The sequence below is a fragment of the Corvus cornix genome, chromosome 5, assembly GCF_000738735.6.
Source record: "Corvus cornix cornix isolate S_Up_H32 chromosome 5, ASM73873v5, whole genome shotgun sequence".
Classification (NCBI taxonomy): Eukaryota; Metazoa; Chordata; class Aves; order Passeriformes; family Corvidae; genus Corvus; species Corvus cornix.
The window spans coordinates 3696600-3722336 of record NC_046335.1 but is presented as its reverse complement, the minus strand read 5'-3'; the positions used below and the strand labels follow the sequence as shown (position 1 = coordinate 3722336).

General features: G+C 45.2%; 1 protein-coding gene across 4 annotated transcripts in view; it reads right to left on the bottom strand.

The window, feature by feature from the left end:
- Positions 1 to 11065: 11065 nt before the first annotated feature.
- TMEM260 (transmembrane protein 260) overlaps positions 11066 to 25737 on the bottom strand; it is a 34070-nt gene continuing 19398 nt past the window's right edge. For 2 of the 4 annotated variants that reach the window (XM_039552919.1, XM_039552920.1), the window contains exons 4-15: positions 24068 to 24181; positions 21666 to 21845; positions 19342 to 19382; positions 18898 to 18981; positions 18409 to 18526; positions 17986 to 18161; positions 16603 to 16774; positions 15099 to 15247; positions 14073 to 14249; positions 13288 to 13341; positions 12806 to 12896; positions 11448 to 11720 (exon numbers count right to left, since the gene is read on the bottom strand). In XM_039552919.1, the coding sequence (XP_039408853.1) occupies positions 11448 to 11720; positions 12806 to 12896; positions 13288 to 13341; positions 14073 to 14249; positions 15099 to 15247; positions 16603 to 16774; positions 17986 to 18161; positions 18409 to 18526; positions 18898 to 18981; positions 19342 to 19382; positions 21666 to 21845; positions 24068 to 24181 (1629 nt within the window). Of the gene's footprint in view, positions 11721 to 12805; positions 12897 to 13287; positions 13342 to 14072; positions 14250 to 15098; positions 15248 to 16602; positions 16775 to 17985; positions 18162 to 18408; positions 18527 to 18897; positions 18982 to 19341; positions 19383 to 21665; positions 21846 to 24067; positions 24182 to 25737 lie in introns of all 4 variants that reach the window. The other 2 variants (XR_005602036.1, XM_039552918.1) reach the window with 2 other exon arrangements.

Genomic DNA, 25737 nt, shown 5'->3' with positions numbered 1-25737 from the left:
CTGTGGCACCACACCTCAATGGAAAGCAACGTGCCATGGTGGAAAATGCTCCTTGTCCAATGGTAAAGCCTGAGCTCCAGAAGAGACCACCTGAGCATTTACACATTTACACACCCAGCCCGGAGCTTCTCCTCATCAGCCACTGTGACGCATGCAGACACACCCCTCACTTCTCCCAGGGACCCTGAGCTGAGTGACCCTGGACAGCTCTCAACACACCAAGCCTTCCTCAGGGGGACCAGGATCAGGGGTGTGTGACAGGAGGGACTCACAGAAGTTGCTTTTGCCTCACCACTGACCACATATCACTTTTCCTGTGCATTAGACAAGGCTTTCCCTCCCTGGGTTCTGCATCCCTCCCATCCCACTCACTCCCTGCTCTGGCTGCTCGTAGCAGTGCTCAGGGACATCACTCTCCTCTTTCTTCTATCCTTTAGCACCATCTTGCACAGGAGAGGTGGATTTTTCCTGCCAATAAAACAAAATAAAACAGTGGAAGATCCATTTCTTTTCCTTACATAACAGCTAAGCCCATGCAAATTCATCGCAAGTCTTCGCTGTGGCACAGAGCACTTGAGAGCAAGGCCAAAGAAATCAGCAATTGCCCTTATTTTCTCCTCTTAAAAACAGCTCAATTGGCCCATTGCAACTTATTCCTGCAGTCTCTATTCATATCTTTTCTTCCAGGCAGCTGCCAGTTGGTGCTGCACGTTTGCTTGGAGTGGAATATACCGGTGGGCCTGAGCTCTAAAACGTTGTTTCAGCCATATTTCAATATTTAGCTTTTACACATCTGTATAAATCCTGGTTTTTTCAAAACCTTGTACACCAAGAGAGCTAAAAGGAGTTATTTCCTTGTTTGCAGTCAGAAAATGCAAATTCCAGCTGCAGAAGGTTTTGCCACCTCATGTGGGCTTTCCCACACTGTGGATGCCAATGCCTGAGCTGCCAACCTGGGCTTCCTCCAGCATGGACTGACAGAAGGGGAACCCCAACCACTCACCCCATCCCCTTGATTCCTCCAGGATTGCTGCCTTAGGATGGGATGGATCACCTGGTGCTGCGCTGGCTGGGATGCAGCCCTTCCAGGAGAGTCTTCCCTGGGAAAGGCTGAGATGCAAAGGGGATCATGCAAGGGGGAATTGGAGGGCAGGATATGTCCTGTTTTCCAGGAGACATCAGTGAAGCAGAGGAAACAGAGGGAACTGTAGGAAGTTCCAGTGGAACCTGCAGAGATGTGATTTTTTTTTTCTACCAAGCATATGTTTATCATGATTTTATGTTTTCAGACTTTAGGACTGAAAATTCAGGGGTTAAGTTTTTGGTTTTTTTTAAAAAACAAAACGTACTACTTCTCATTTTGAACACAGACAGTTTCCATTTTGAAATGGTTCTAGGAAGAAGAAGCCTTTGAAACCAAAAGGTTTAAATAATGCTCCAAACAGGGCAAATTATTCCACTTCTGGCGAGTGGAGCATGGCAAAGAAATGCTTCAATAGCAGAAAAAAAGTGACTTAGTCTAATCTAAACTGACTTCTAATAATTTTCATAATTCCCCGTGGGAATTCCTGCTTACCATTGCCTTGTGAGTCGTAGAAATATCCACTACCATCAACCTGCCATGAGCTTGTGGAAAGCAGCCACCCTGTTCCTCCAAAGGAAGCAGACACCAAACCTCCCTCAATGGGTTCAGCCAATCCCCGTGGCTTTTACTCCCTCTAAAGGGAAAAGGAATTACCTGCCAGGGCTGCTGCACATTTCCAACATACTGGGTGAAACCCAGGGGAAGAGCAGCCTTCCCTCCTCCTCAGATCCTGCACATCCAGTTCCCAGGGGTGTTTTGGTTCAGTCCCACCAGAACAGCAGCATCCTTTGCTTTCCTGCCTCGTTGGAGCTGGGGGTTTCCACTTCTCACCAGCCCCAAGCTTGGCAGAGGTGTGGGAGGCATTTGGGACAGCTCAGTTGGTTGCACAATGGCTTTGGATTGCACGAGTTGGAATCATGGATTGTTTAGGTTGGAAAAGCCCTCTCAGATCATTGAGTTCAACCATCACTGAGCACTGCCAAACCCACCACTAACCCATGTCCCCAAGTGCCACATCCACACAGCTTTTAAATCCCTCCAGGGATGGGGACTCCACCACTTCCCAGCTTCACAAATTTGTGGATGCTTTTTTCTTGTAGAGATCTAGAAATGGATCCCGGACCCTCCTAGCCTGAACTGGGGACTCAGTGATCTCTGTCCCTAAAAACAGAGCCAACAGAGGTCTGGGACAACTTGCCCCTGCAGGTCTTGTAGGCACTACCCCGGGTTACGTGATTAAACAGCAACACTGAGTTTGCAGAGCTGTCAATCCCATACCTTTCATCAGCACTTAATTCACATTAAAAAAAAACCAACTCACACCAGCCCTTAAAAGCTCTGGAGCTGCATTTCTCATGGCTGCAATAATACTTACTTACAATATGGACTCTAGCTGCTTTTTATGTAACTGCTGCTCTTAATCAGCTCAGTATTAGCAGCTCTAACCTGCTCTTGCTTGATTTATTTTATTTTATTTCTAAAACAAACATAGCTTTACAATCTCTCTGATTTCCCAGCTTTTATGCCACTCCACTGAGGCGCTTTAAACATCTCATTTATCTCCCATACGTTGGGAAATTACAACCCCCCTCCTCTCCAAAACAAACAAGCAAGAGAAAAACCTCCAGCTAAAATCTACACAGTTGGAAAGTGTTGATTTAAACAAAAACCCTGAAACAAGATAGGGAGAGACTAGAACATGAAAACAGACTCCTTTTTTTTCTTGCACAGATTGAGCTCTGAGGTTGTTTGCATCAAATGTTGACTTGTTCCAAGGCAGCATCTATTTAGATGTTGTGAAACTGGAAGGAACCAGCGTGAAATACATTTTTCTGTTGTTTGAGAAAGACTGTGCTGTTGTATTTCTCCTCACACACGTTTCCCTCTCTTCCTTCCTTCCCACTTCATCCCACTAGTGCAAAGGGGGCTGGAAGCAGTGGGAATAATTTGAAGAATCAGGCTTTCCAAACGAGGATGGGTGGGAAGAACATGTTAACTGGGGTTTTTTTCTGATCTGTATTATTTATGAAAAAAATTCTCCCCTAAACAAAGAGGCTGATTTAAGGGTTGTGCTTGTTCCTGGGGGATGTGTTTCTGAATACTGGCTGTACTTAGGAATATCTCTCCTCTCTGCACTAGTGAAAGCACTGTTGTGGTCCACTTTTCTAATTGCATAATTCACTGAAGGCAAATAATAGCAAATTTCTTTAAAAATCTGTTGGTTTAGGCTTCTCTCACATCTTCTCCCCACCTATCTCCTGCTTAGTGCAATCACAGAATTTATTGTATGGTGTGTGAAACTAATGGGAAACTTTCTCTTCTTGTTATATATAATCCAGTGACTCACGTTTTTCCATAAATAAAAGGGACAATATTCCCCTCCTTATAATTGTCTTCAACCCGTTTTGCTTTGGGGTTTGTTTTTTTTTCACTCTGTAACATTTTTATTTACCCACAGAAACCCACATAAAAATACTGCTGGAAGAACATGCCACCACAAGATGCATCCTCTCCCTATCAGCAGCCAAAATCTGAATTTTTAATTGAAGTTATCACCCAAAGACCAAACCAGCTCCCCCACACTTCAACAAACCAACCCCAGCGCTTTAACGAAACATAAAATGGGCAAAACACTGGAGTCTCCTACGTATGGATGGGGATGGGGAGAGAGGAAGAGTTATAAATCTAAACCCTCCATTCCAGACCACATCCCCGAATGGAAATAGGCACCAAAGCATGTTGCTATATATTTTTTGCAGAAAAAAATTCCGAACAGCCTTATCAGCGGTGGCGGATCCGGCGTCGCACCCATCACTTATCCGTTGTGCCCTCTGCTGGATGCAGCACACAAAGGCAAGGAATATTATTTCCAATTAATTTTTGGCATCATCCCTTGGCATCTGCGTTAGGAATGCAAAGCGTGAAATTTGTAGTAGCAGGTTTAATATTTGATCCAGCCAAAAAAATGGTTTTTTGCTACAAGGACTTACCTTTGGTAGTGTTTTCCTGCCCGCTCACCCCCCTTCCTCCGGCTCCACGTTGTGTCACTGCCACCGAGCCTTGTTTATGGTCCAAACGGAGAAATCTGCCACTGAACGCCATCCATGGCAGGAATAATTTCATGCTGTGCAAAATTTGTTTCATTTCACATCCTGTAAGAATAATTACTTAGCATAATGCCACTTAAGCTGTATTTCTAGCTGCAAACATTAAGGAAATGGTAAAAAGCTAGATCCCAGTTGGGAGAGGGAAAAAAAGGGGGTATTTAGGGGTCCCCGGGGTTTCTTCAAACTGGTTGCTTTTAGCACCAGGGACAACTGGAAGAATTAAAGTGTTATGAATGATGTCACTGAATTTAGAAGCACAATGAACCCAAACATTTTCAATGATATTTGAGGTCACTCATGTGCCAGGGACCTCGATAGGACACTGCCTTCAGAAATTGAGGACAAAACATGTAGCCCATACTGACCACATTTCTCATGTTTTCTGCAAATAAGTTTATTTGAAGGTGACCGTTGCCCAAACGGTCCTAAAAAACAGCAAGTGAAGAAGCTGAATCCTCTTCATGTCATGTCACAGATTCCAATTTTTATGTGACAGAAAACAGGTCTCAGTAGGTCTGGAGGAGAGTCAATGTGATGGGTGAGCAGGGTGTATTGATCAAATATCAGCATAAGCTGATAGACTGAGCCAAAGGAGGCTCCGACCTCCCTCCTGGGCCCCCACAAGAGAGAAAAATCCTCTTTCATATCTAGTCAGAATTATCCATGGTTCACTCTTACCTTCTAGCAAAACCAAGCTGCAGTCTTCAATCAAATGCAAGACTGGCATGGTCTAATTGAATTAGTTCAATTAAGTTTAAAGATCAAAATTATGATTGTGGATTTCTAAAAGAATCTCATTTTATCAATGCCAAACCACAGCTTGTAACTGAGTAGTAAATTCTGACTTGTTCTCTCCCAGATGCTGGAAATAATCACTTGCAAAGAACTTCACTTTCTCCAATAATGGCAACCCTCGTGTACACCAGGTATCTGGGCTGACCTTCATCTTCCTCAAGGCCACTGTGTCTCTTCTTCACTCACCAGCAAAGCCCAGTTTTGAATGGCACCATCAAGGATTTACTGATAAAACTCACTGGGAACGAGTATGTTTGCCTTGGGTTTGTTCAACCCCACAAAAGGCAAAATCTCCGGTTTGTTAGAAGCAGGCTGTGAAGGATGGATGGATGGATGGATGGATGGATGGATGGATGGATGGATGGATGGATGGATGGATGCTGTCCATCACAGCACCCTCTCCAACCAGCACTCCACCAGCACAAATTCCCCCAGCTCCACTCATGTGAATGAAGGGATTCCAATTTATACTCATTCTTTGTTTTCACTCTGTTTCAAAAAAAACCTTTATCGAGAAGTTCAACTTTGACTATAACAGGAATGTCAAGAGGCAGCAGGGAAAAATAATAAATTTTAGGAAAAAATTTGGGCAGGCAAATGAAGCAGGTCAGCAGATCCTCCTTGGACTTCATGAGCAGAGGAGTCCTTCAGATTTTTTTTTTAAGTGGCTTTACTACTAAATCAAAGAACATGACAGGAAAGACCCCCAAAACCACCCAAACTCACTCAAGCTCCTCTTACATGCTTTTCCCCCAAATTTCAGCTAGCTGCCACTCTATCTGACCAGCAGTGATGTGTTACAACTCTAGAACACCCAAGAACACTCAAATGCTCCTGTAGAAGGGACAATGTGATGCCACCAGCACTCTCCAACCTCTCTGTGGGGCCCTTGGTGGCTGTGGAGCAGGGCAGTGTCCCACAGCCACCTGGCAGGGGCAACGCTCCAGCTCCATGTGGCAGATCCAAACCAAACAGCCTTTCCAAGGGTACTGACAATGATGTCTTCATTCCCCGCTGTGTGATGGGAGAACTTCAGCTGCCTGTTTGCTTCGGTAGCGCCACACCAAGCTCCCAGTCCTGGAAGTCCCTGGAAAAATGGTGAGGGTTTGGCAGGGTTCAAGCATTAGCATCCCAGTGGGAGATGCCGTCTTTAGTGTGGGCACCTTGGTTCATGAGTCCCCCAAATGCAGAGGTTGGGGGACACATCAGGGGGATTTTGTTCTCTAAAACCCCCAACTCAATGTCTTCCAGGTGGAGGTTGCCTGTGACATTGTCACTTTTCATGTACAAGATGCTTTCACAACTTTGCAAAAGTTTTCGTCTTCATTTAAAATACGCAATGGAGGGACACAGGGAGAGAGGGCAATAAGTACCTTCAAATTCATGCAGCACTTACCAAAATCAACATTAAAAACCAATTCACATGAGAACACCCACTGAAATACTTCCCATCTATAAATCCCACCAATAAACCCAGGGGTGACTGTAGGGCAGCCAGAATTCTCTCCTGGAAACCTCAGCACTGCTCTGTCTGACCCTGGAGTGGTTGCAAACTGCTCAGAACAGTGCTGCCCCCTCACAAACCATCTCCCACTGCTTTTGGGGAGCCTGTCCCATGAGTAGGTTTGGGTAATGCACGTGAACACACATAAGACACATGAATTCCAGCTGCATTTCAGGGTAGATCTGCCTGTGCCACATCTGCCTCCATCACTCTCTTTTAAAGAGCAAACACAAGTTGCCAACATCCTCATGAAGGATAAGCCCAACAATTTAGCAGTTCCCTCTTTTTTTTATTTTTCTAATTTTTTTTAAAACACCACATCGAATCCCAACGGGATTTTGGGGGTTTTGTTTTAATGGCGAGGCAAAAATTTGCTGATCCTCCCCGTGGCGAAGTTACTTTCAAGTCAGTGAAAGTTCTTGGCCCGCAATGAAAAGTCTTTGCCAATTAGCGCTCAACAACTTCAATTCATCCCTCCTGGTTCAAGATGAGTAGGAACCTAATAAGGCTGCGATAAAAGGGCAAAAGGCACCGAGTACCCAAAGGGGATTAATGGGCTCTTCCATTTATTTGTCTTCCTAACAGCTGAACTGTTACAAGTATTGACGGTCTTCAAACGCCGGGCGCCGGGGTCTCCAATGGCCAACTCCAGCTCCCGGCCCCGAGGGGCGAGGGCTTCCCCCTGGGCGATGCCAAAACCAACAAAGCCCCGGGGATCAGGTAATGAAACTTCAGCTTTTCCCCCCTCCTCCTTCTTCTTTGAGATTTATTTACTGGCAGCTGACAAGGGGCAAATTCAGCTGGAATTGTGTAGTCAAGGCCCTGTCAAGCCTTCAGAGGCACCCTTATGTCGAATCACCTTCCTGACTGGCATGTCGCTGAAAAGCCCTCGGCGCTGGTCCTTAACAGCTCCCGACAGCACAAAGGACACTCCAGACAGATGCCTACATGGCATCCTGCAGCATTTTAAAAGAGAATTAGTGGTTTTAATTATGGTCGTCGTATGAAAGGAAACCATGCAAGCTCGGCAGGAGACCTTTGATCAAACCCTTTTGCTAGCACAATGCCGCGGAACTGTGACTATTCCTAGCAAGGGGCCTTTTCTCGCTGAATGACTCACCAGTGATCTTTGAATGCAGACAAGTTCCTCACCCTCCCTCTTCATTAGCGAGCATTTCTATACAGCCCCTATATAGTGCGCCGAGTCTTGGAGCTATACAATGGGGGGGAAAAAAGAATCCCTACAGATTCTGGCCTCTACTTAGGAAGTGCTGAAGGACTCTGAGTGACTTTATTCATTAAAACAGGTTGCTATTAATTAACTGTCATAATAAAATAAAGAACTATTATTTGCATTTCTTAGTGTGCTCCCTTTAGTAATATGTATAAAAGATGCTTGTAACAAAAATGAATTTATAAGGGAGAAAAAACCCTCAGAAGTCTTTTTTTCCCTTTCCCCCCCACCCTTTTTTTTTTTTTTTTAAAAAAAAAAAAAGGCAGCAGGAGCCTGACTAATTATTAGGACCCGTTTTGCAAGAGAACAAATAGAGGTAAAACACAAATATGAAAGTAATTAGGAAAATGCAAAATCCTGTTTACTTGGCAACCGATTCATGCAACTGAGACTAACGAAGAGCAAATCAGCTTTGCTTGTTTGATAAACTTCAGGGTGCCACCTAAGAGGAGCTGATAAAAATTAAACTCTGCCAGCATCCCTCCACACCGCCTTTTAGCCAACAGGCTCAGCAACATCCACGCAGCGGCTCCGTCTGTGAGTACCAGCAAATCTCATTTGAACAGGTTCAGGGGGAGGAATTTTGGAAGTTCCATCAGTGCTAGGTATTTCCCCCTCCGTGGTATATCTTCTGCTGAACACCCAGCACAGAGCCCTGCATTCTCATGTGCACAGGATTTATATGGACATGGAGTACATCAACATGGTTCTGATTTTCTCCCTAAGAAAGCATCACCTTCCCACTGCTCTTCACACCTGGGAAGGCTTTAGCCACTGGGAAAGTTCTTTTTGTAGCCACTGTTTATTACAATATAGGATGATACTTTACTCAGCACGGCCCCTCTTTTCTCCCAAGCAGATAGTGGGATCCACAAAAGCTTCCAATTATTTCAAGACTATGCAGCTAAGGAGGGGCATCTAATCAAGATAAAGAATACCCTCGGCTCAGTATATTTGGTTGAATGGATTTGCAATAATGCAGGTAACAAAAGCATTCAAAAATTGGATTCCTAATGCTTTTCTGCTGGGGCTGGAGGACTGGTTTGGAGAAGGGAAGGAGAAAGCCAGCCCTGAGAAAGCTGCACGGAGGAATGTGTGATATTCCCTCTCTCTGTACAAACACTTCTGCAGGGATTGAGAGGAAGGAAGAGATTTAAGTGAGGCACGGCTGACCTGAAATGTAGTCAATTACAACACAAAGAGCTAAAATGACACCCCTGAACTGCTCCTCTTCCCTCTCACCCTTCTGCTTTGTGGCTTTGCAAGCCAGAAGCCGCAGTTTTCCATCTTTTTATTGCTCATTCCTCATCTGCCATTCATACAGGAATGGCTCATAGGAATTAATGGGGAACTGCCATGGAAATCATATACTACAAAAAAAAATCAGGAGTGAGAGGGTGAAAAGTAAAGGGTGTTATTTTGCAGCTGGAGTTAGAGATTCCTAGACAGCAGCTTGATTTTTATATGGGAAACATTCCGTGGAAGTTGGGAAAATCAGCATTTGGAGAGAAAGAGAGAAGTGGTCTGCTGTTAAAAGGATCTATCAGGAATAGTGGCCACGTGTTCCTACACACACCTCCAACTCCAGAGCAGCAGAGCATCCACCTGCAACAGCCCTCGCTCCTGCCCACATCCCAGTCTGCTCCAGAGATGCTGTTTGATAATGTGAACTTTACTTCTTCCTTCTCTGATAATTTTACCAATCCAAAAGAAATCCTGGCCTGGCAGCAATTTGTCTCCTGCAAAACACCGGGCTGAGATACCACAGACCATAGAATAAAGTATGAAGCTTTAGATGAACAGAGCTTTACAGGAACACCACCAGAGTTTTGGGACTGTTTTAAGCACTTGAAGTGCTTTTAACTGACAACATGTTGAAAAACATGACATTTTATGTCTTTTTATTCTTTTTTTTAAACAAGCAGCTGAATTCTTGTTAATGAAGTCGCTTTGCTGTTGCAGCAGATTGAAAAGCAGGCTGAATTCACACCCTGTTCTTTTGGTTAAAGGCCCTGACATCTCTGAAACTGCAGTTCTGGCATCCCCAGGAGCCATGAGGATGTGGCAAAGCAGATGAGGATTCTGGGCTCTCATGGAAAAAGGCCATGATGCCATGAAGATTTTTGCCTTTTCTTTTATACCCCTGTTATACCTTTTTACAACTTCTGTATTCCTGGTGCTTTTCCCCTACATTCTTGGACTTGTTTGTTCAGCTAAGAGACTAAACATTTTAGAAGCTTCGTAGCTAGGGATCAGTGTGCCCCAGACCCCAAGGTCCTCTCCAGAACACATTTTGTAAACTAAGATAGAACCATCCAGGGGGAGGCTCCTTGGGGAGGGGGAGCTCACTTGAGCCTCTCATTGGGGAATTTTTGATAGATGTGCTAATTAGTAAAACCTATAATGTTATACCCAATCTTTGGGGGCATACTTGGCGGGGTGCATTTCAATGCATACAACCTGGATGTGTGCACCTAAGGATCCTTAAAATAAATACCAAGGTAAAACCCCTTTTTCCCTTCTAACAGTGTTTGACTCTTGATTTTAAGACCAGGAAAAGGCATCAGCCACAGCACGGATGCCACGAGCCCTGGGGAGAGCAGCATCCCAGGGGAGCTGGATGTGGGGTCTCAGGACCACGGTCCCTCCACCCCAGTGCAGGACATGCTCACTGCTGCCAGCAGAGTCCCTCTGCAAGGGAAAATACCTGAGTTGCTTGCTCACTGTTGGAACACTAAGCAATAAAGACCATCCCATCATAAAATCCCAGTGGAATGAAAGCAGCCATCCCTGCAAAGCAAGGGAGGCAGAAAAAATGGGTTGGTCTCTATCCATTCCATTCCAGCAGGACATCCTCTTCTTCCAGTACCTAAATGGGCTCCAGAGAGCTGGAGAGAGACTGTTTACACAGGCATGGAGTGGCAGGACAAGGGGGGAAGGCTTCAAAGTGAAGGAGGGCAGGGCTAGATGGGATATTAGGAAGAAATTCTTCCCTGTGTGGGTGGGGAGGCCCTGGCACAGGGTGCCCAGAGAAGCTGTGGCTGCCCCTGGATCCCTGGAAGTGTCCAAGGCCAGGTTGGATGGGGCTTGGAGCAACCTGGGACAGTGGAAGTTGTCCCTGCCCATGCCCAGGGGGTGGAATGAGATTGGATTTAAGGTCCCTTCCAAACCAAACCATTCTGGGATTGTGTGATTATGATTCTGCAGTGCCCTTGGGCACAGGCACAGCCAGGTCCCAGAGCACATCCAAAACAGTGAAGGACCAGGCTCCTGGGAGGGCACCCTCCCATAGCTTGTCCTGCTGGAAACCCACCACAAAAAACACACAGACACAGCACAGCTAATGAAAAATGGCCTTAGGAAACCTCTTGGCTCAGCAACAGAGGAAACAACTAAATGCTAAAGACATTTTAACATCTAGAATGGATGCTACATTCATATAAAAAAAAAAAGATATTCACAGTACAACAAGCTCATAGTTTTCTTGCAAAAGAAAACTCTTTTTTGAAACCCACTATTTTATTTAGTGATGAGCTTCTCCCCCCAAAAAAGTTCATTTGACAACAGCAATCAAAGACCAAACACCACTACGTCCCTACAGAGACAATCACACTTGATTTCCTCTCTGCTGCCATTTCTGTCACCTTTTAAAACCATTCTCACATTGCCAAGGACTAACTCAGATTTTAAGCCTCCACTTCAACATTTCAGCAGCACCGGGTGCTACCCAGCTCCCCGCCTCAGCTCCGCCTTCCTTCTCCTCAGCCCCTGCAGCTCTTCCCTGAGGTGCTGCACAGCCTGCAGGATGTCCTGGCGCTGGGGATCATCCTCTGCTTTCTCTGTGTAGAGCAGGAAATGTTTCACGGTTTCGGAGAGCAGCGTTTCGGGATCCACGTCCCCCCGGCGCAGGCGCAGCATCCTCTCGCAGGCGATGGCGTAGTTTTTGTGCCAGTTCACCGGGTGATTGGGATGGGAGTTGACAATTTCTTTGTATGACTGTTAAAGGAACAAAAAGAAAAGGAAAAAAAAAAGAAGGAGGGGGCAGCAAATTAATTGAACGAAGGGGGAGCAACAGCTTTAACCAGTGCTTCAAAACTGCCTGGAAAGAAACAGATGCTATTTAGATGTCCAAGTCCAGAGCTGGAGTATTTCTGTAATTCACTCTGTGTTTGCCATTCAGCAGCATGAATCAGAAATCCAAGGGGGGTTGAAACGTTTCCCTTCCAACAGCAGCTGTTTGTTTAGAAACATTACAGATGATGGTGATAACCCCACGGCACATTTTGTGCTTCCCCCAGAGAGGTGTTACACCAAGCTGGGGGAAAAAAGAGATTTAACTGTTGTGCCTGCTAGACATTTACTCAATATTTCAGGAGATCAGGACGTCTTCCACAGGACTTAAGCAGTGTGTTGACTTGAGTGGGAATATTCATAAGCTCAACAGCAAGCATCTGCCTGGGAACTTTGCAGAATAGCAAAAATCCCAGCAAAACGGGCAAGAATGAAGGAAACTATTTGTTGATTCTCTGCTGGAGTATGAAATACTGCTCCTCTCTGCTGACACACGCTGATCACTTTGTGCATCTGTTGGCATCTCAGGCAGTCCAGTATTTCCAGAGATACCTACACCAGCTTATGGGTGTTATTCTTTGGTGTGAAATGCAGCAGAATTAATTTGCAGTGAGAAGACTGTCGGATTTTACACTTGCTGGCTCAGACGCACGACTGTGTAATGACAGAGGGGACAAGTGCATAGAGGGGACTTCAGGACAAGCAATCTCTTGGCATGGGTTTGGAGCCCAGCACAGACAACATAATTATAGCAAAAGCAGGGTGTTGACTGGTTTGCTTTTGGCATCCTCCGTGACCGAGGGGGCAAGTAGGAATGGATAAAATCCCTGAACAAATCTCTTTGAATCGGCTACGCTCCCAGTTTGGATAAACAAGGGGAATGCAGATTACAGGGCCTGTATGGAAACACTGTATTTCCATGGACTCCAGAAATTTAAAAGAAAAGGGGGAAAAAAAAAATCCACGATGGAGGCTGCAGGGAGCATTCCTAACCCAAATCCAGGACTTACAGTGTATGCAAATGTGTAAAGTTGTGATTTCATTTCTGCAGTCACACTGGCTGTTTCTGCAAGGTCAAAGATGAAGAAAGCTGTTTTCATCCTAGGAAAACAAGAAAAACTTCCATGTGGTAACTGCGTAATGCAACCAGCTCACATCAATAGATCCACATGTGGGACAACACACAGGATCTCCATTTCAGTCACCAGTGAGATGAATTTCTCCCTGTAATACATTTCCTCACCTTACAACCCAACTACCTTTGAGAGACTTTGAGCAGGACCTTTTGGGGAACAAAACAGCCACTTTCCTGAAGGCTTTGCTGGAGGCCTTGCACGCTTCATCTCATCCTGCCAGCCTTTTCCTTCTAAAGGTTGGCACATGTAGACCCAATAAGGCCATGGCCCATCAAGCTGCCTGCTTTGGTGTGTGTTTCCACACCAGTGAGCTGGCAGTGCCCACTGGCTGTTGGAAGAGAGCAAAGGAAAATTACCTGGCTTGCCACATCTCCTCGTTGGCGACAGCTTCCCAGGAAGAGGGACTGAAACTAAATGGGAATGGAAATAAAATTCAGCCATCAGATCCACCTTGCTGGGTTTCACCCACCACAACCCTTCCAACCCAGGCAGTTACAGACCTCCCAGGCAGAAGAAAACCTGGCATGAAGCCTGTGCCTCTGACAGCAGGGAATTCAGCTGATTCTCTGTCATTTAAAAAACTTTATTCCTCCCTCTCCATAGAAGGAGCCTCTGGTATATCAGATGTTTCACAGCATCCCAGTTCTCAAAGCCAGAGATGTTTTTTGCCATTGCAGGTCAATCTATGACATTTAGACCTATGGATATCTCAATAATTTCAGCTCCTGATCAAGTTTTAAGGTCAGAATTGGACCTAATACTTGACTAGAGATGCCCTTGCTATTTTTTACACTATTAAAAATCATGGATCATGGAATGGTTTGGGTTGAAAGGGAGCTTAAAGACCATCTAATTTTAACTCCCTGCCATGGGCAGGGACACCTTCCACTCCCCCAGGTTGCTCCAAGCCCCATCCAGCCTGGCCTGGAAGACTGCCAGGGATGGGGCAGCCACAGCACCTCTGGGCCGTGCCTGTGTCTCACCACCCTCACAGGGAAGAATTTCTTCCTGCTGTCTATCCAGAACACAAAACATTGAGATTATGGCTCTTGTTTAATTCCTCTAATCCTGCAGCAGGTGTGGCAATGCTGCTGGCAGGAAATGATGAGCAGGAAGGAGCAGAGGCTCCTCTGCCTCGTACCTGCCATAGTCTTCAGTCCAGTTATAGAGGTTCCTTGTGAGATGAATCCACTCTCCTGGGTCAAACACAGCTCCAGAAGGAACCAACTTTTCACATGTACCCCAGGGCCAGAGTGAGTGGCTCCTTCTCCAGGTCGAGTCCCCTTCATGAAGACCTATGCAGACAAACACTTCCTTACTGCCAAAAAAACCAACAGAGAGAGCAATGGTGAAGCCACCCCAGAGACCATGGGCTACCCCGTGTCCCTGAGCAAACCAAACCACACACAGCACACTGTGCAGCAAACACGCCCATCCAGCAATCTCCCATCAGCACGGGCACGTTTTGGGGCAGTCTGGAAAACAGATGAATTCCCCATCTGGCATTGCCCATCTGTCCTGCCAGCACAGGTGGCACATCCTGTCCCCCTTCCTGGACCTCCCAAACAGGCCAGAAGCTGCAGGAGAAGGCCATTTCTCCCCACTGGCACCTGGCTCTGCTCCTGTGCCTCCCCATCCTCGCAGGGCTCACCCCAGCTAGTCTAAATGCAGATGCTATTCTTATTCATGTGAGTATCTAATCCTTTCTCCACTCTTACTAAGCTATTTTTATATGATGATTATTCCTGGAATACATTCATTCTATGCTAATCAGTTGGCCACAATGTTCACAAAGGAGAAGCAGCAGCAATTTGCTCTCCAACCATCGTCGTTCTGAGTACACGGGAACGTTCCTTTTCTCTGTGATGAATTGTACCATCAACAACAAAAAATCATCAGTAAAAAACTCTGCAGATCACCTTTTTTCCCCCTCCTTCCTGAAAAACCAAACCAACCTCAAAACAAGAGGCAATATTATATCCAGATGGAGTTACTTCTGCAGAGGTATTTTGCTTTAATTGCAAAAATAATCTCGCCACCGGGGAGGAAGTCAGTGGAGAAAATTGGTCTTTTGGATGCACTACCAAGCTGATCCATAAAAAATTTCAGGAGTAAAAAAAGGGTCGGAGATTTTAGGAAAGCTGTTACATATGAAAGGAATGCTTACTGTTTATTTACTTTGAGGAAACGATGGAGATTAAAGGCAAGTGTCCCGTCGGGTAATACTCCTTCCACAGGATTCCACCGGTTCCCGGGAAAATAAACGCCAGGTAAATGCTTGGCCAGCTTGGGTAAATACCATTCATAAGTCATCATCTAGAATAAAAGATATTATCACCATGAAGACAAGAATCAGAAGATTTACATCCAGAAGAAATGGTTTCTGCAGGAGTAATAACCATTTGCTCCAGGAAGTCACCCCCCAAGTCAGCAGTGACACGAGGCCACAGCACCAGACTGGGTCACTGTGGTCAGCCCATGCCACCAGACTGGGTCACCACAGTCACACCACACCACACCACCAGACCAGGTCACTGTGGTCAGCCCACACCACCAGACTGGGTCACTGTGGTCAGATCACAGCACCAGACTGGGTCACCAGTGCCTTCTGATCAGAGGCACGTGGTTCTCACTCCAACAACAAAACAGCCACTGCTGGTAAGACCCACAACAGGGATCTGGTTTGGTTAAACACAAGGAATTGGGTTTGGGGTTTGCCAACAAGTCACAGACTGACACTGTACCGTGACGTAAATCAAGTGCCTCTGGATGGGAGAGAATTTGCTGAAAGTCCTTGCAAGGAGTTTCAAAGATAAACCAAGACTTTTCCTTGAGTTTCAGTGCTTCCAGATAGTTGTTTATTAAGTCTTATCAGAGGAACAGAGCCACTAGCGTGACCCAGGTACAGCATAGAGCACAGAAAAGCAGGAGTGAGGCCTCTCTATCAAGATTTACACAACCTTTTAAAGATATTTTAACCAATAGTTACTAAAAACGTACATTATTTTTACTTTCCTACCAATTACTCAGTCACACGACCAGGAACTGCGGAATTTTCTATCCAATCATTCCAAACTACTTTTACTGCAGAACATGGAGTAGTAGAAGAAGGAGAAGAAGGTTTAGAGAACAACAACAATCCTCCATTTTGATATTTTTTACTCTTATCTATTTACTACAAAGAGAAGCCCAAAACCTCTAAATTTTTCACCCTGTGGCAATATTACATAGTAGTCTATCACCTAATTCACACCACTGTATTTTCTAGTTCTTGTCTGACCATTGGTAATTTTTTCCAAGGTTTGAGGCTAAAACAGTGTTGTTCAGGGGGGTAAGAACCCTTAAAAACAGGCAGAGAAATATTCTCAGCACTCTGGGCTCCTACAACAGACTCTTGTTGCAAAGCCAAGTGTGGCAGTGGAAGTGTGGGTGACCCATCCTGTAACTTTTTTTTTTCTCTTTTCCCATTTCTCAGTGAAAAAGGAACATGCACACCACACTCCATCCCAGGGCTACCCACAAGTCTTAAAAAAAAAAAAAATCAGTTTTATTTATTTCCACATCATGAGTTTTATTGGACAGAGAGACCCTATCAAGGAGATCAAGGAACAACTGAACTTTTGCTGCCCATGTTTAAATCTGCCTTTCTAAATAGCACTTTCTGAACGTACCTCCTGGTCCACTAAGGTGATATCTGGCCTCATCCCCTCACAATAATGAAGGTAACGAAGAGCATTCCCAGGCAAGTCTCCTCTCAGCAGGATCACTGCCCCCGTTGGCATAGAGGACAGCAGGTTCCTTGCAAACTTATCAACAACGTAGTTGTTGCTCTGATCACAGGTGCTGAAGCGAACAGATGAAAAACAGAATCTTAAAACCAGGTATTTGCATGGCTTTGTAGAATTTCAGACCAATTTTATGCTCTGGGGATCCACAGGGGAAATCCACGCTGGTCAGGTTGAAAACATCACAGAATCCCAGAAAGGTTTGGGTTGGAAGGGACTTTAAAGAACATCTCATTCCAACCCCCCTGCCATGGCAGGGATACCTTCCACCATCCCAGGTTGCTCCAAGCCTCGTCCAACCTGGCCTGGAACTTCCAGTGATGGAGAGTGTCAACAATTTAATCACTACAACAACTTAGTATCCCCATTTCCAGAGAAAGTGAGATACAGAAACAAAGCATTTAGAGCACAGGCCCTCAGAAAGCAGCACCAGATCCATAAACCACAACAGTTTTGCCAAAACACACTCACTGCACACCTTCACCTTAATTCTGGTTTCTTCTTGGGCTAAATCTACATACTTACTGGTTGGTGCTGGAAGTGCCAGTACATTGATGGCTCTGTAGAGCATTTGAAATCCTCCTCATCCTTTAATGTTTCAATTAAGATTGAAAAAGCCAAGTTTTTGTAGTATCAGGCAGAAGCAGATTTACATGAACTGAGACTGGATCCTTTTCATTACAGTTACATGCACGTACTCCAGGTATGGACTCAGGTGACACTCCAGGACAGGAGCTATGAGTGGCTCACCTGTGGACAAGCCTTTGGAAAAGGTGTGCCAAGAAAAGGATTCCTGAGGATGAAATTTACACTTCCTTGGTCAACCTCTACCTGAGCATCCCTACGAGTGCACTGATTCCTATCCAAGTGACTGCACGTGGTTATGGGATAGGGAAGCCCCAAACTACAGATTTAAGTTTTCAAAAAAAAAATAGAAAAAAACCTCAGGGCCCAAGGTAACCTGAAGGAAAGCAAAGGCCAAATGAATTCTGCAAATCTCCTTAGGAGATAAAGCACAGATTTACAAGGGTTTTGTATTAGAAGTTTATGCATCTACAGAGTTTTTTTCCTTCAACCTACATGACACCCCCTGGAGTTACAGCCTGGAGCTGGTGACTCTGAGGGACATCAAACCAGGGAGTCCTGCAGGCTGTGACCAGGCAAGCTTAGGTGGGGTGTGGAAAGTGCCTTTCCCACTCCCAGACAAAGACAGAAACCCCAGGAGCACCCCAACCCACCCTGTGAGGCAGCACCAAGGGAATTCCTCACCTGTAATTTGCCCAAAGTTGAGAAGCAACGAGGGCAAGAGCAGGAAGCCACTCCAGCCAGGGCAGCAGCCGGGTGCCTTCCAGCACAGTGCTCCTTCCAAAGTTGGCCAGTGTGGCCAGCCCCAGCCCTGCCAGCACGGCCACCACAGCACTGCTCTGCAGCCAGAACCGCTCCACCTAGGAGAGAATCCCAGAACTGGGGTTGGGTTGGAAGGGACCCTAAAGATCATCCCATTCCACCCCATATTTCACACCTTCCACCATCCCAGTTGCTCCAAGCTCCATCCAAACTGGCCTTGGAGCTGTATTTTGGCACCTTCTGCAGCTTCAAGACAAGTGCCTGCTCCTGGTCAGATGGTTTTAAGGTTTTGAATGTTTCTCTCAAAAATTAACATGCCAGAGCAACTTTCGGAGTGCAACTTACCACGCCTAGAAACAAAGGCTTTGTAACATCCAAATTTGCTCTCCAAGCAAAGAAAAGGGAATAAAGGCAGAGCATTCCAGTGAAGAGCCAGATCACAGCTGATTTCTGCTGCTTTGACCTATAAAAAAAAAGATGTATCACTCCTGGGACATGATGAAAAATGAAGCAAAAATTTTATGTGCTTGAACTCCTTGCATACCTAAATGCATTTAACACAGGGAGCTGATGAGCCTTTCTTTACCCTCACCATTTATGAAACTTCTGTTTTAAAAGCACAAAACCATCAGGATTTCAGGAGTTTTAAGCTTGCCATCTACCAAGCCACGGGGTTAACCAGGACTAAGGGATATTTTGCTCTTAATAATAGATGACCACAGCCAATTGCTGCAATTTCTGCAGCAGCAAGCAGAAGGCAAAGCAAGCTGCCCATGCAGGCAGTAAGAGAAATGTGCAAAAAATGCACATTGAAGCAAATATTGTCCAACTTACGGCAGTGCTGTGCTCACACAGGCCACGAGTGCCAGGGCAAGGACAGGAAGGGAGAGCTCTGACTTCATCTGTGCCAGCTGGAAACTGTGGAGAAATTAAAGTGTGGATGTGTTACCCCCAAATCACCCCCTGCACTCAATTAAACTATCAGGAGTAACAGGGAACATGCACAACAGAACATATTCCCATTCTGCTGGGATTAAGTCTACCAGAAATGGGGATGAGGGTGGGTTACACAGCAGGATTTTGAAGGAAAGATCACTGGGGAGGGGGATCCAGAGTTTTTCCATCAGTGAGGAAGACAGAGGGTATGAATGCTGTCCCTGTGCTGGACACACAGGGCCCCAGCTCTGGACAGGATGAGGAAAGGCAGGACAGGAGCTCAAAGGACAGCAGCAGCAACAGGTTTCTCTCCATGAAAGGCAGAGCCCAGGTGTTACTCACAGCAGCATCTCTCTCATACTGGATCCTGTCTCAGACTTGGCCTGAAATAAAAACAAAGGACACCCATGAGAAACCCACACACTGATTGGGTATCACTGGGGCAAGGGAAGTCTTCTCATTTTCTGTCTGCAAGCAAGGCAGCAACCTCTACTCAAACCTTCACTGCAGGATGTTCTCCCACATTCCTGTTTCATGTGAAGCCACTGAAGGATTTACCCCCTGCATAAATATTTTTCTAAGGTGCTGACAACTCATTACCCTGTGATTAGAGCATGTCATCTGGTTTAATAATGATCTCTGCTATATCATGGAATCATTAGGGTTGGAAAATCCCTCTGAGATCATCAAGTCCAACCATTAACCCATCACTAACCCACGTCCCCAAGTGCCACATCCACACATCTTCTAAATCCCTCCAGGGATGGTGATTCCACCACTGTCCTGGACAGCCTATTCCAATGCCTGACCATTCTTTCTGTGATTTTTTTTTTCCTAATATGCAGTGTAAACCTCTCCTGGCACAACCTGAGGCCATGTCCTCTATCTTCATGGCAGAATTATTTTCTGGGACATCTCCCCAGAGCCTAAGATGAGCTCAATTCCTCCTTGATTACCAGACTTGCCCCTGTCTCCTCTGCCCTGCCAAATGCAGAGCTATGAGATTTACATAAGATACATGAGAATTCTTATTACAGTGTCTGGAAAAAAAAGACATGCTGTGTGGAGGTGAGGAATTACCTTCACTGCTGCTTGTTGGAAAAGTGGTGGCTACCAGAGAAAAGGTAAGGTAAATGGGTTCAGGAGGTCTGGAAGGAGTATTTAATCTCAATAAAAATGGAATAGTTCATTGCATTCAGGATTTGATTAAAAAAATAAGTGTCAGAGGATGCAGAGCCAGCTCAGAGCTCCTGAAGCCCCACCTTGCTGGCAGCTGATGGCCCCAGACACATCCTTTGCAGAAATGACATTTCTGGTCTATGGCTTACAGGTAGAACCCTCTCCAAAATATTTCCTGGGCTTTTTTTTGACCCTGCCTGCCCTTAAAACAGAGCTATGATCCGGATGCAAGGGCTGTCTGTCCATCCAGCAGTGCTCTGGCATTATCCCAACTGGCACCAGGACCAAATGTTTGGATTTTGCTGTATTTATTGCTCCTGCTTCAGACAAGTTCATCCTAAATGTGATTTGTGGTGTAGGATTACACACAGTCCATCCCTAAGCCTCCTGAACATCAACTTGAATTCATCACATTTGATGGAGAGAGGAGTTAAGGGATTTGTATGCCTTGGTATTGCTCTGCCCAGTGGAGGCTGATTCTCAGGAGACAGCTGGGAACAGGATAACAGGGGAAGTCACACAAGTCCTTCAGAGGGTGGACCTGATCTCTGTAGGAATTTTTGGACAGATTCAGTGGCAGCAGCAGGAATTATCATGTCTTTTGACACACATCCTAAAGCCACACAACTCTCGGAGAAGGGTGGAATGGCACAGTGACAGTGATGCTGTGTCACACTGGCTGCATGTGAGGGGTAATTTCTGAGGATGTGGGGCTCCAGGACCCCAAGGAGTGACAGAACATGTACACCACACCTTTTTATCGTTTTCCTCCCAGTGGTGTGATTTCCCAGCCCTCTGCCCTGAAATCTTTGAAGCAGGACAGAAATTGGGTTGATGGGCTGGTGATTTCCTTGGGTGGCCAGAGCCCAACATCCAAGTCAGGGCTGGAGGAGGCAGCAAGTTCAGCAAGCAACCATGGATACTTCCCTCCCTTGGCAAGAGCAGAGACCTCAATCACTCAGATCAGAGGCTCCTGAGAACCTTCAAACCAACCATTCACTTAAATTCAACATTAATAAGTTAGGAGGAATAATTTAGAACCCTCAAACCAACCAGTCAATCAACATTAGTAAGTTAAAGAGGAATAGCTTTTAAATGAAAACTGCTTGTGATCTCTTTAAATGTCTGAGTTAAAAATAGAAAAATAAGACAATATTAATCTCAAAAACACCACAAAATTGATGTCACCAACTTCCTCTAGCACAGTTTGCTATTTGGGCTCCTACACACATAAGACACCCACACAGCTTCCAGGAAATAATAGGGCTCATCCCATAAAGAAAAGAGAATTATCTCTTTGCTTTCCCAGCCACATGATCCACTCCCAGAAAACCTGACAGGTCAGGAGGTCAAAATCAGAAATAAATGCTTAAAAAAATGAAACATTTTCAATTTCCTTCCCCGCAAGCCCTTAATCGTCACAAACAGAACAGTTCTGCTGTTGCATAAGTGGAAAGAAAGTAATTTAGGCAATGACCCTTGTTTACCAGATTGAATGTCCCATATTCTTCCCTCAGAAAGTGGGTCAAAAATCCTTGAAAAGTCGTCTGGTCTCCCCATGTCCAGCGGGCTCGATTGAGGTAGGACGAAGCCGGCAGATAGAGATAAGGCAGCAAACCAGCCAAGAAGCATAAACCCAACTTCAGCAAATGGCCTGGGGACAATTCCTGCACCAAAATATGTCATATTGCATAACAATGTTTATTTTAGTTTAATCACGCTGGAACTTCAAGAACAGATAAAGAAAAAACATCAAATATATTTACACAGAGCTGATCTCTCAATTTATAGTAAGTCCCTACAAAATGCTATGTTAAACCTTACGATTTTGTGGATTACTAGGAAACTGCATCAAACTGATCTCCTTTGCATGGCAGGGTGAAATTTAAGTGAAGCAAATAATATTAGCTAGGACTCATGAGTATCATACTCATTGCATCTTTCACATTTAAATCATGGCATGACATGCATAGATGGCTGAAGCACTGCAAGGCTGAGATAACCCACTTTGCAGCGATTAAGAGTTGGCTGGTTTTCCATCTGGCAAAAAAAAAAAACCCACATAAATGCTGCTCTAGTACAACTACACACATCACCACCATCATCAGGAGTCAGTTTTGCCATTTACTTGATCGTGATTACGCTGGCTAAATTGGATAGGCCAACTTTTGGGGTGGGATTTTCAAGACTGCCTAAGGGGTCAGGGAGACAAGACTTTCAAAGGGACTTCTGTGCCTAACTCCTTTAAGTGCTTTGGAAAATCCCACCCTAGAATATTGCACGCTTGCTTTGTCGTTAGCCACTGCCCTGTCAATCAAAGCACTTCCTCAGCATTTGGGGTTACTGGGAGTGATGATCTATGGAGCAGAGAAAGGAGCCCGATAATGGTGGTGGTCAGAGCTCCTTCAGAAGAAAGATGGCTCATTTGTACTTTAAAAGGGCAGTTTTCCATCAATTACCCATCTTATTCAGTGGTTTCCTGCAGCAGGCACTACTGGGCTGTCGAAAGTATTTCCCAGGATTATTATATTGGCACAGCATTGCCCTTGCTGGAAATCACTGAGGCCTCTCTGGATCTCCCTGCTTAAAAAAAATAAAATTCTGTTTAGAGGACACAAATATATTGCAGAAATGAGTCTTCATTGTGTTCATGGAAATATATGGCCAGAAAGGGGGTTGTTGGGGATGATGAACAGATTTTGGATCAAGCTTGTCTGAGTTGCAACACATCTCTTGCAGCTCATGTGCTTCACCCAGGCTTAGTTATGCCCTGTGCCACGGCTGAGAACCACACAGGATTTATCTGGAAAAGGGTGGAAAAATACAGGCAGGACTGGCCTGGCAGCAACCTGGCCAAGTGTCACCTTCACAGGGACAACAGAGAGAGGGGAGAGTGATGGAGGCTTCCCAGAGCCACCTGCAAAATCATCAGAGCATCTGCATCGCTGAGATTGCTGCTGTTTTCTGCTCAAAGTAGAATTCCTACAACACCTCTGCATCCAGCCTGATGCACTGACCCACAGAAGACCAGCAACAGCAGAAAAGAGCATGGCAGGGCCTCCAAAAGGCACCCAGGAGCCTCATCCAGGTGGGTACATACACAAAAATGTGTCTTTGTCTTCATTACAAGAGGTGAAAAAGGAGGGATATCTTGAGAAGGGGATGTATTGGAAGGGATCAGAGGTTTGCAGGCAGAACATGCCCTGCCATGAGTGGACGTGGCTTTTGCTGGTTACCACCAGGGAGCCAACACATAGAAACTCATCTTCAGGCGAGCTGATGGCATGAGGAAGCCAGAGTTTTTAGTTCCAAGTATTATTTTAGCTCACAGGGTTTTTGCAAACAGCTGGGGCAGAGCACTCCTCTGCCAGGGGATGCAAGGGGGTCGCAGATCACCGGCATGAGCCAAGGCCCTAAATTGTGATCACAGAATCATAAAGGTTTGGGTTGGAAGGGAACTTAGAGATCATCCAGTTCCAACCCCTGCCATGGGCAGGGACACCTTCCACTATCCCAGGTGTTTCCAAGCCCTGTCCAACCTGGCCTGGAACACTTCCAGGGATGGGGCAGCCACAGCTTTTGTGGGAAGCCTGTGCCAGGGCCTCACCAGCCTCACAGGGAAGAATTTCTCCCTAATATCTAAATCTAACCCTGCCCTCTATCAGTTTAAAGCCACTCCCCTTGTCCTGTCACTCCATGCCCTTGCCAAAAGCCTTCTTGGAGACCCTCCTTAAATCAGGCCCCTTGAGATCAGTGGCTGTGGTGTCAGACTGTAACTCCAGTGGGTTATGGCTATCATGTACATCAGCTTAGAAGCAGCACAAGTGCTGGGGGAGAAGAAATAATCACAGCCTTATGAAAACAGAGATGTGGGTCAGTAAATACGTACCTTCTTTCTGAAAAGCCGTGAGAGAACCCAGGGGACAACACAGGCAACATAAAGCACTATCGTGTGCTGATTGCACAGACTGAGCCCACAGCAAAAAGCTCCCAATTTAGAGATCTGAAAGGGGAAAAAAAATAAATGAAAATTCACAATTACTATTTACAAGTTTGCAAAAATATCCAGAGATCAAAAAGATTCAGCACAGCATCCTTACAGGAGAAAGGCAAATCCACCAATGAGCACTGGTCAGTTGTAACACAGAACATGGGGTGCTTTTTTGTTAGTTACAGGGAGATTTCAACTGTTTAACAGAAAACATTCTTTAAGAAGTGTCCAGCTGAACAGCCTCCATGCATACAGAGATCCCATGTAGCATCATCACATGCTAATGATGTGAAGAGTCCAATTCCTGAACCCCAGCTCCAAAGGGGAGGCTGCCCAGCAGTTCACTCTGAATGATTTTTCAGAAATGCCCTAAAATAAAGCCATTATCCACAGAAATTTCGTTTTTTATAACAGGAATGATTTTTTTCCTCTTTGTAAGGCACATGGGGCTAAAGTCAGGGCTGCACAAACTTCCTAAGCTAAGGGAATTAAATACCCCTCGTTAGTCTAAAAGCTCCAGGCTGTTCCAGTGCCCAACCACCCTCTGGAGAAGAACCTTTTCCTGATATCAAAGCTAAACCTCCCCTGCTTGTTTCATCCACTGGTGAGGGTGGTGTGTGTGAGATGCAAACACATGCCTTGGTGTAGTGATGGGATCACCTTGTAATTTTTAATTAACTGCTTAGCATTCCATGCTGGACACTGCCTTGCCACAGAAACACCTTCCCATAGGTTCAGAAAAGCCTTTGAGGGTTTCAGAGCCACCCTCAAAGGGAGCAGGACTCAGAACCACTTCAGTAATTTTTTAAGTACATTGGTGAACTCCAACATGATGTTTGTACATCTGATTTAAGAAAAGCACTGCAAGCTTGCTGTTGGCAGCCTGGCTTCTTCCAGGCGTGGGATGCCAGACATTCCAAAAACCATTGGAACAAGCTCCTTAACTGCTTCTGAAAATCTAATTTTGAAAATCCCATTGGAAACCGGGCATGCGAAACATGGGAGAAGGTTGGAAAATGCCCAACTCCATGTCTGTGGAATTGAGGTTGTGGGGATCTTGGGACAGTGCTCATTACAAAATTTAAAAAAAGATAAAAATCCAATGGTGAAAAAAGGTCTCTGTAGCCATTGACAAAACATGTTATTTGAGAACTCACGAAGCTGAGTAAACTACCACTGCAGACTCCTGAAATTCTAGGCTAGCCCGACAAAAATCCCTTTATTCACACAATTTACAGGAGTCACAGCAGGCAAGTCTATCGGAGGAAAAAAGATCAGATGTTCGGGCAAACAAAAGTAGAAAGAACAAGACTGCTGAGCAAAAATATCATTTGGCTGCCTAGTCTGTTTAAAAAGTAGCAAATACAGCATGAAATTTAAAGTCTCTGTATTTAACAATGCTATTATTTTAGGGGTACATTTAATTTCAAAAGAAAAACTGATTGAAAATTTGCTTGTTCCCATTTTTTGAGTAGAAACCTGGGTTTCTGATTAGACGACGTTTTCTGTAAAATAAATCTATTTATCCCAAACAAAAATACCAGTTCTTAAAACAAAACCTTGAACAC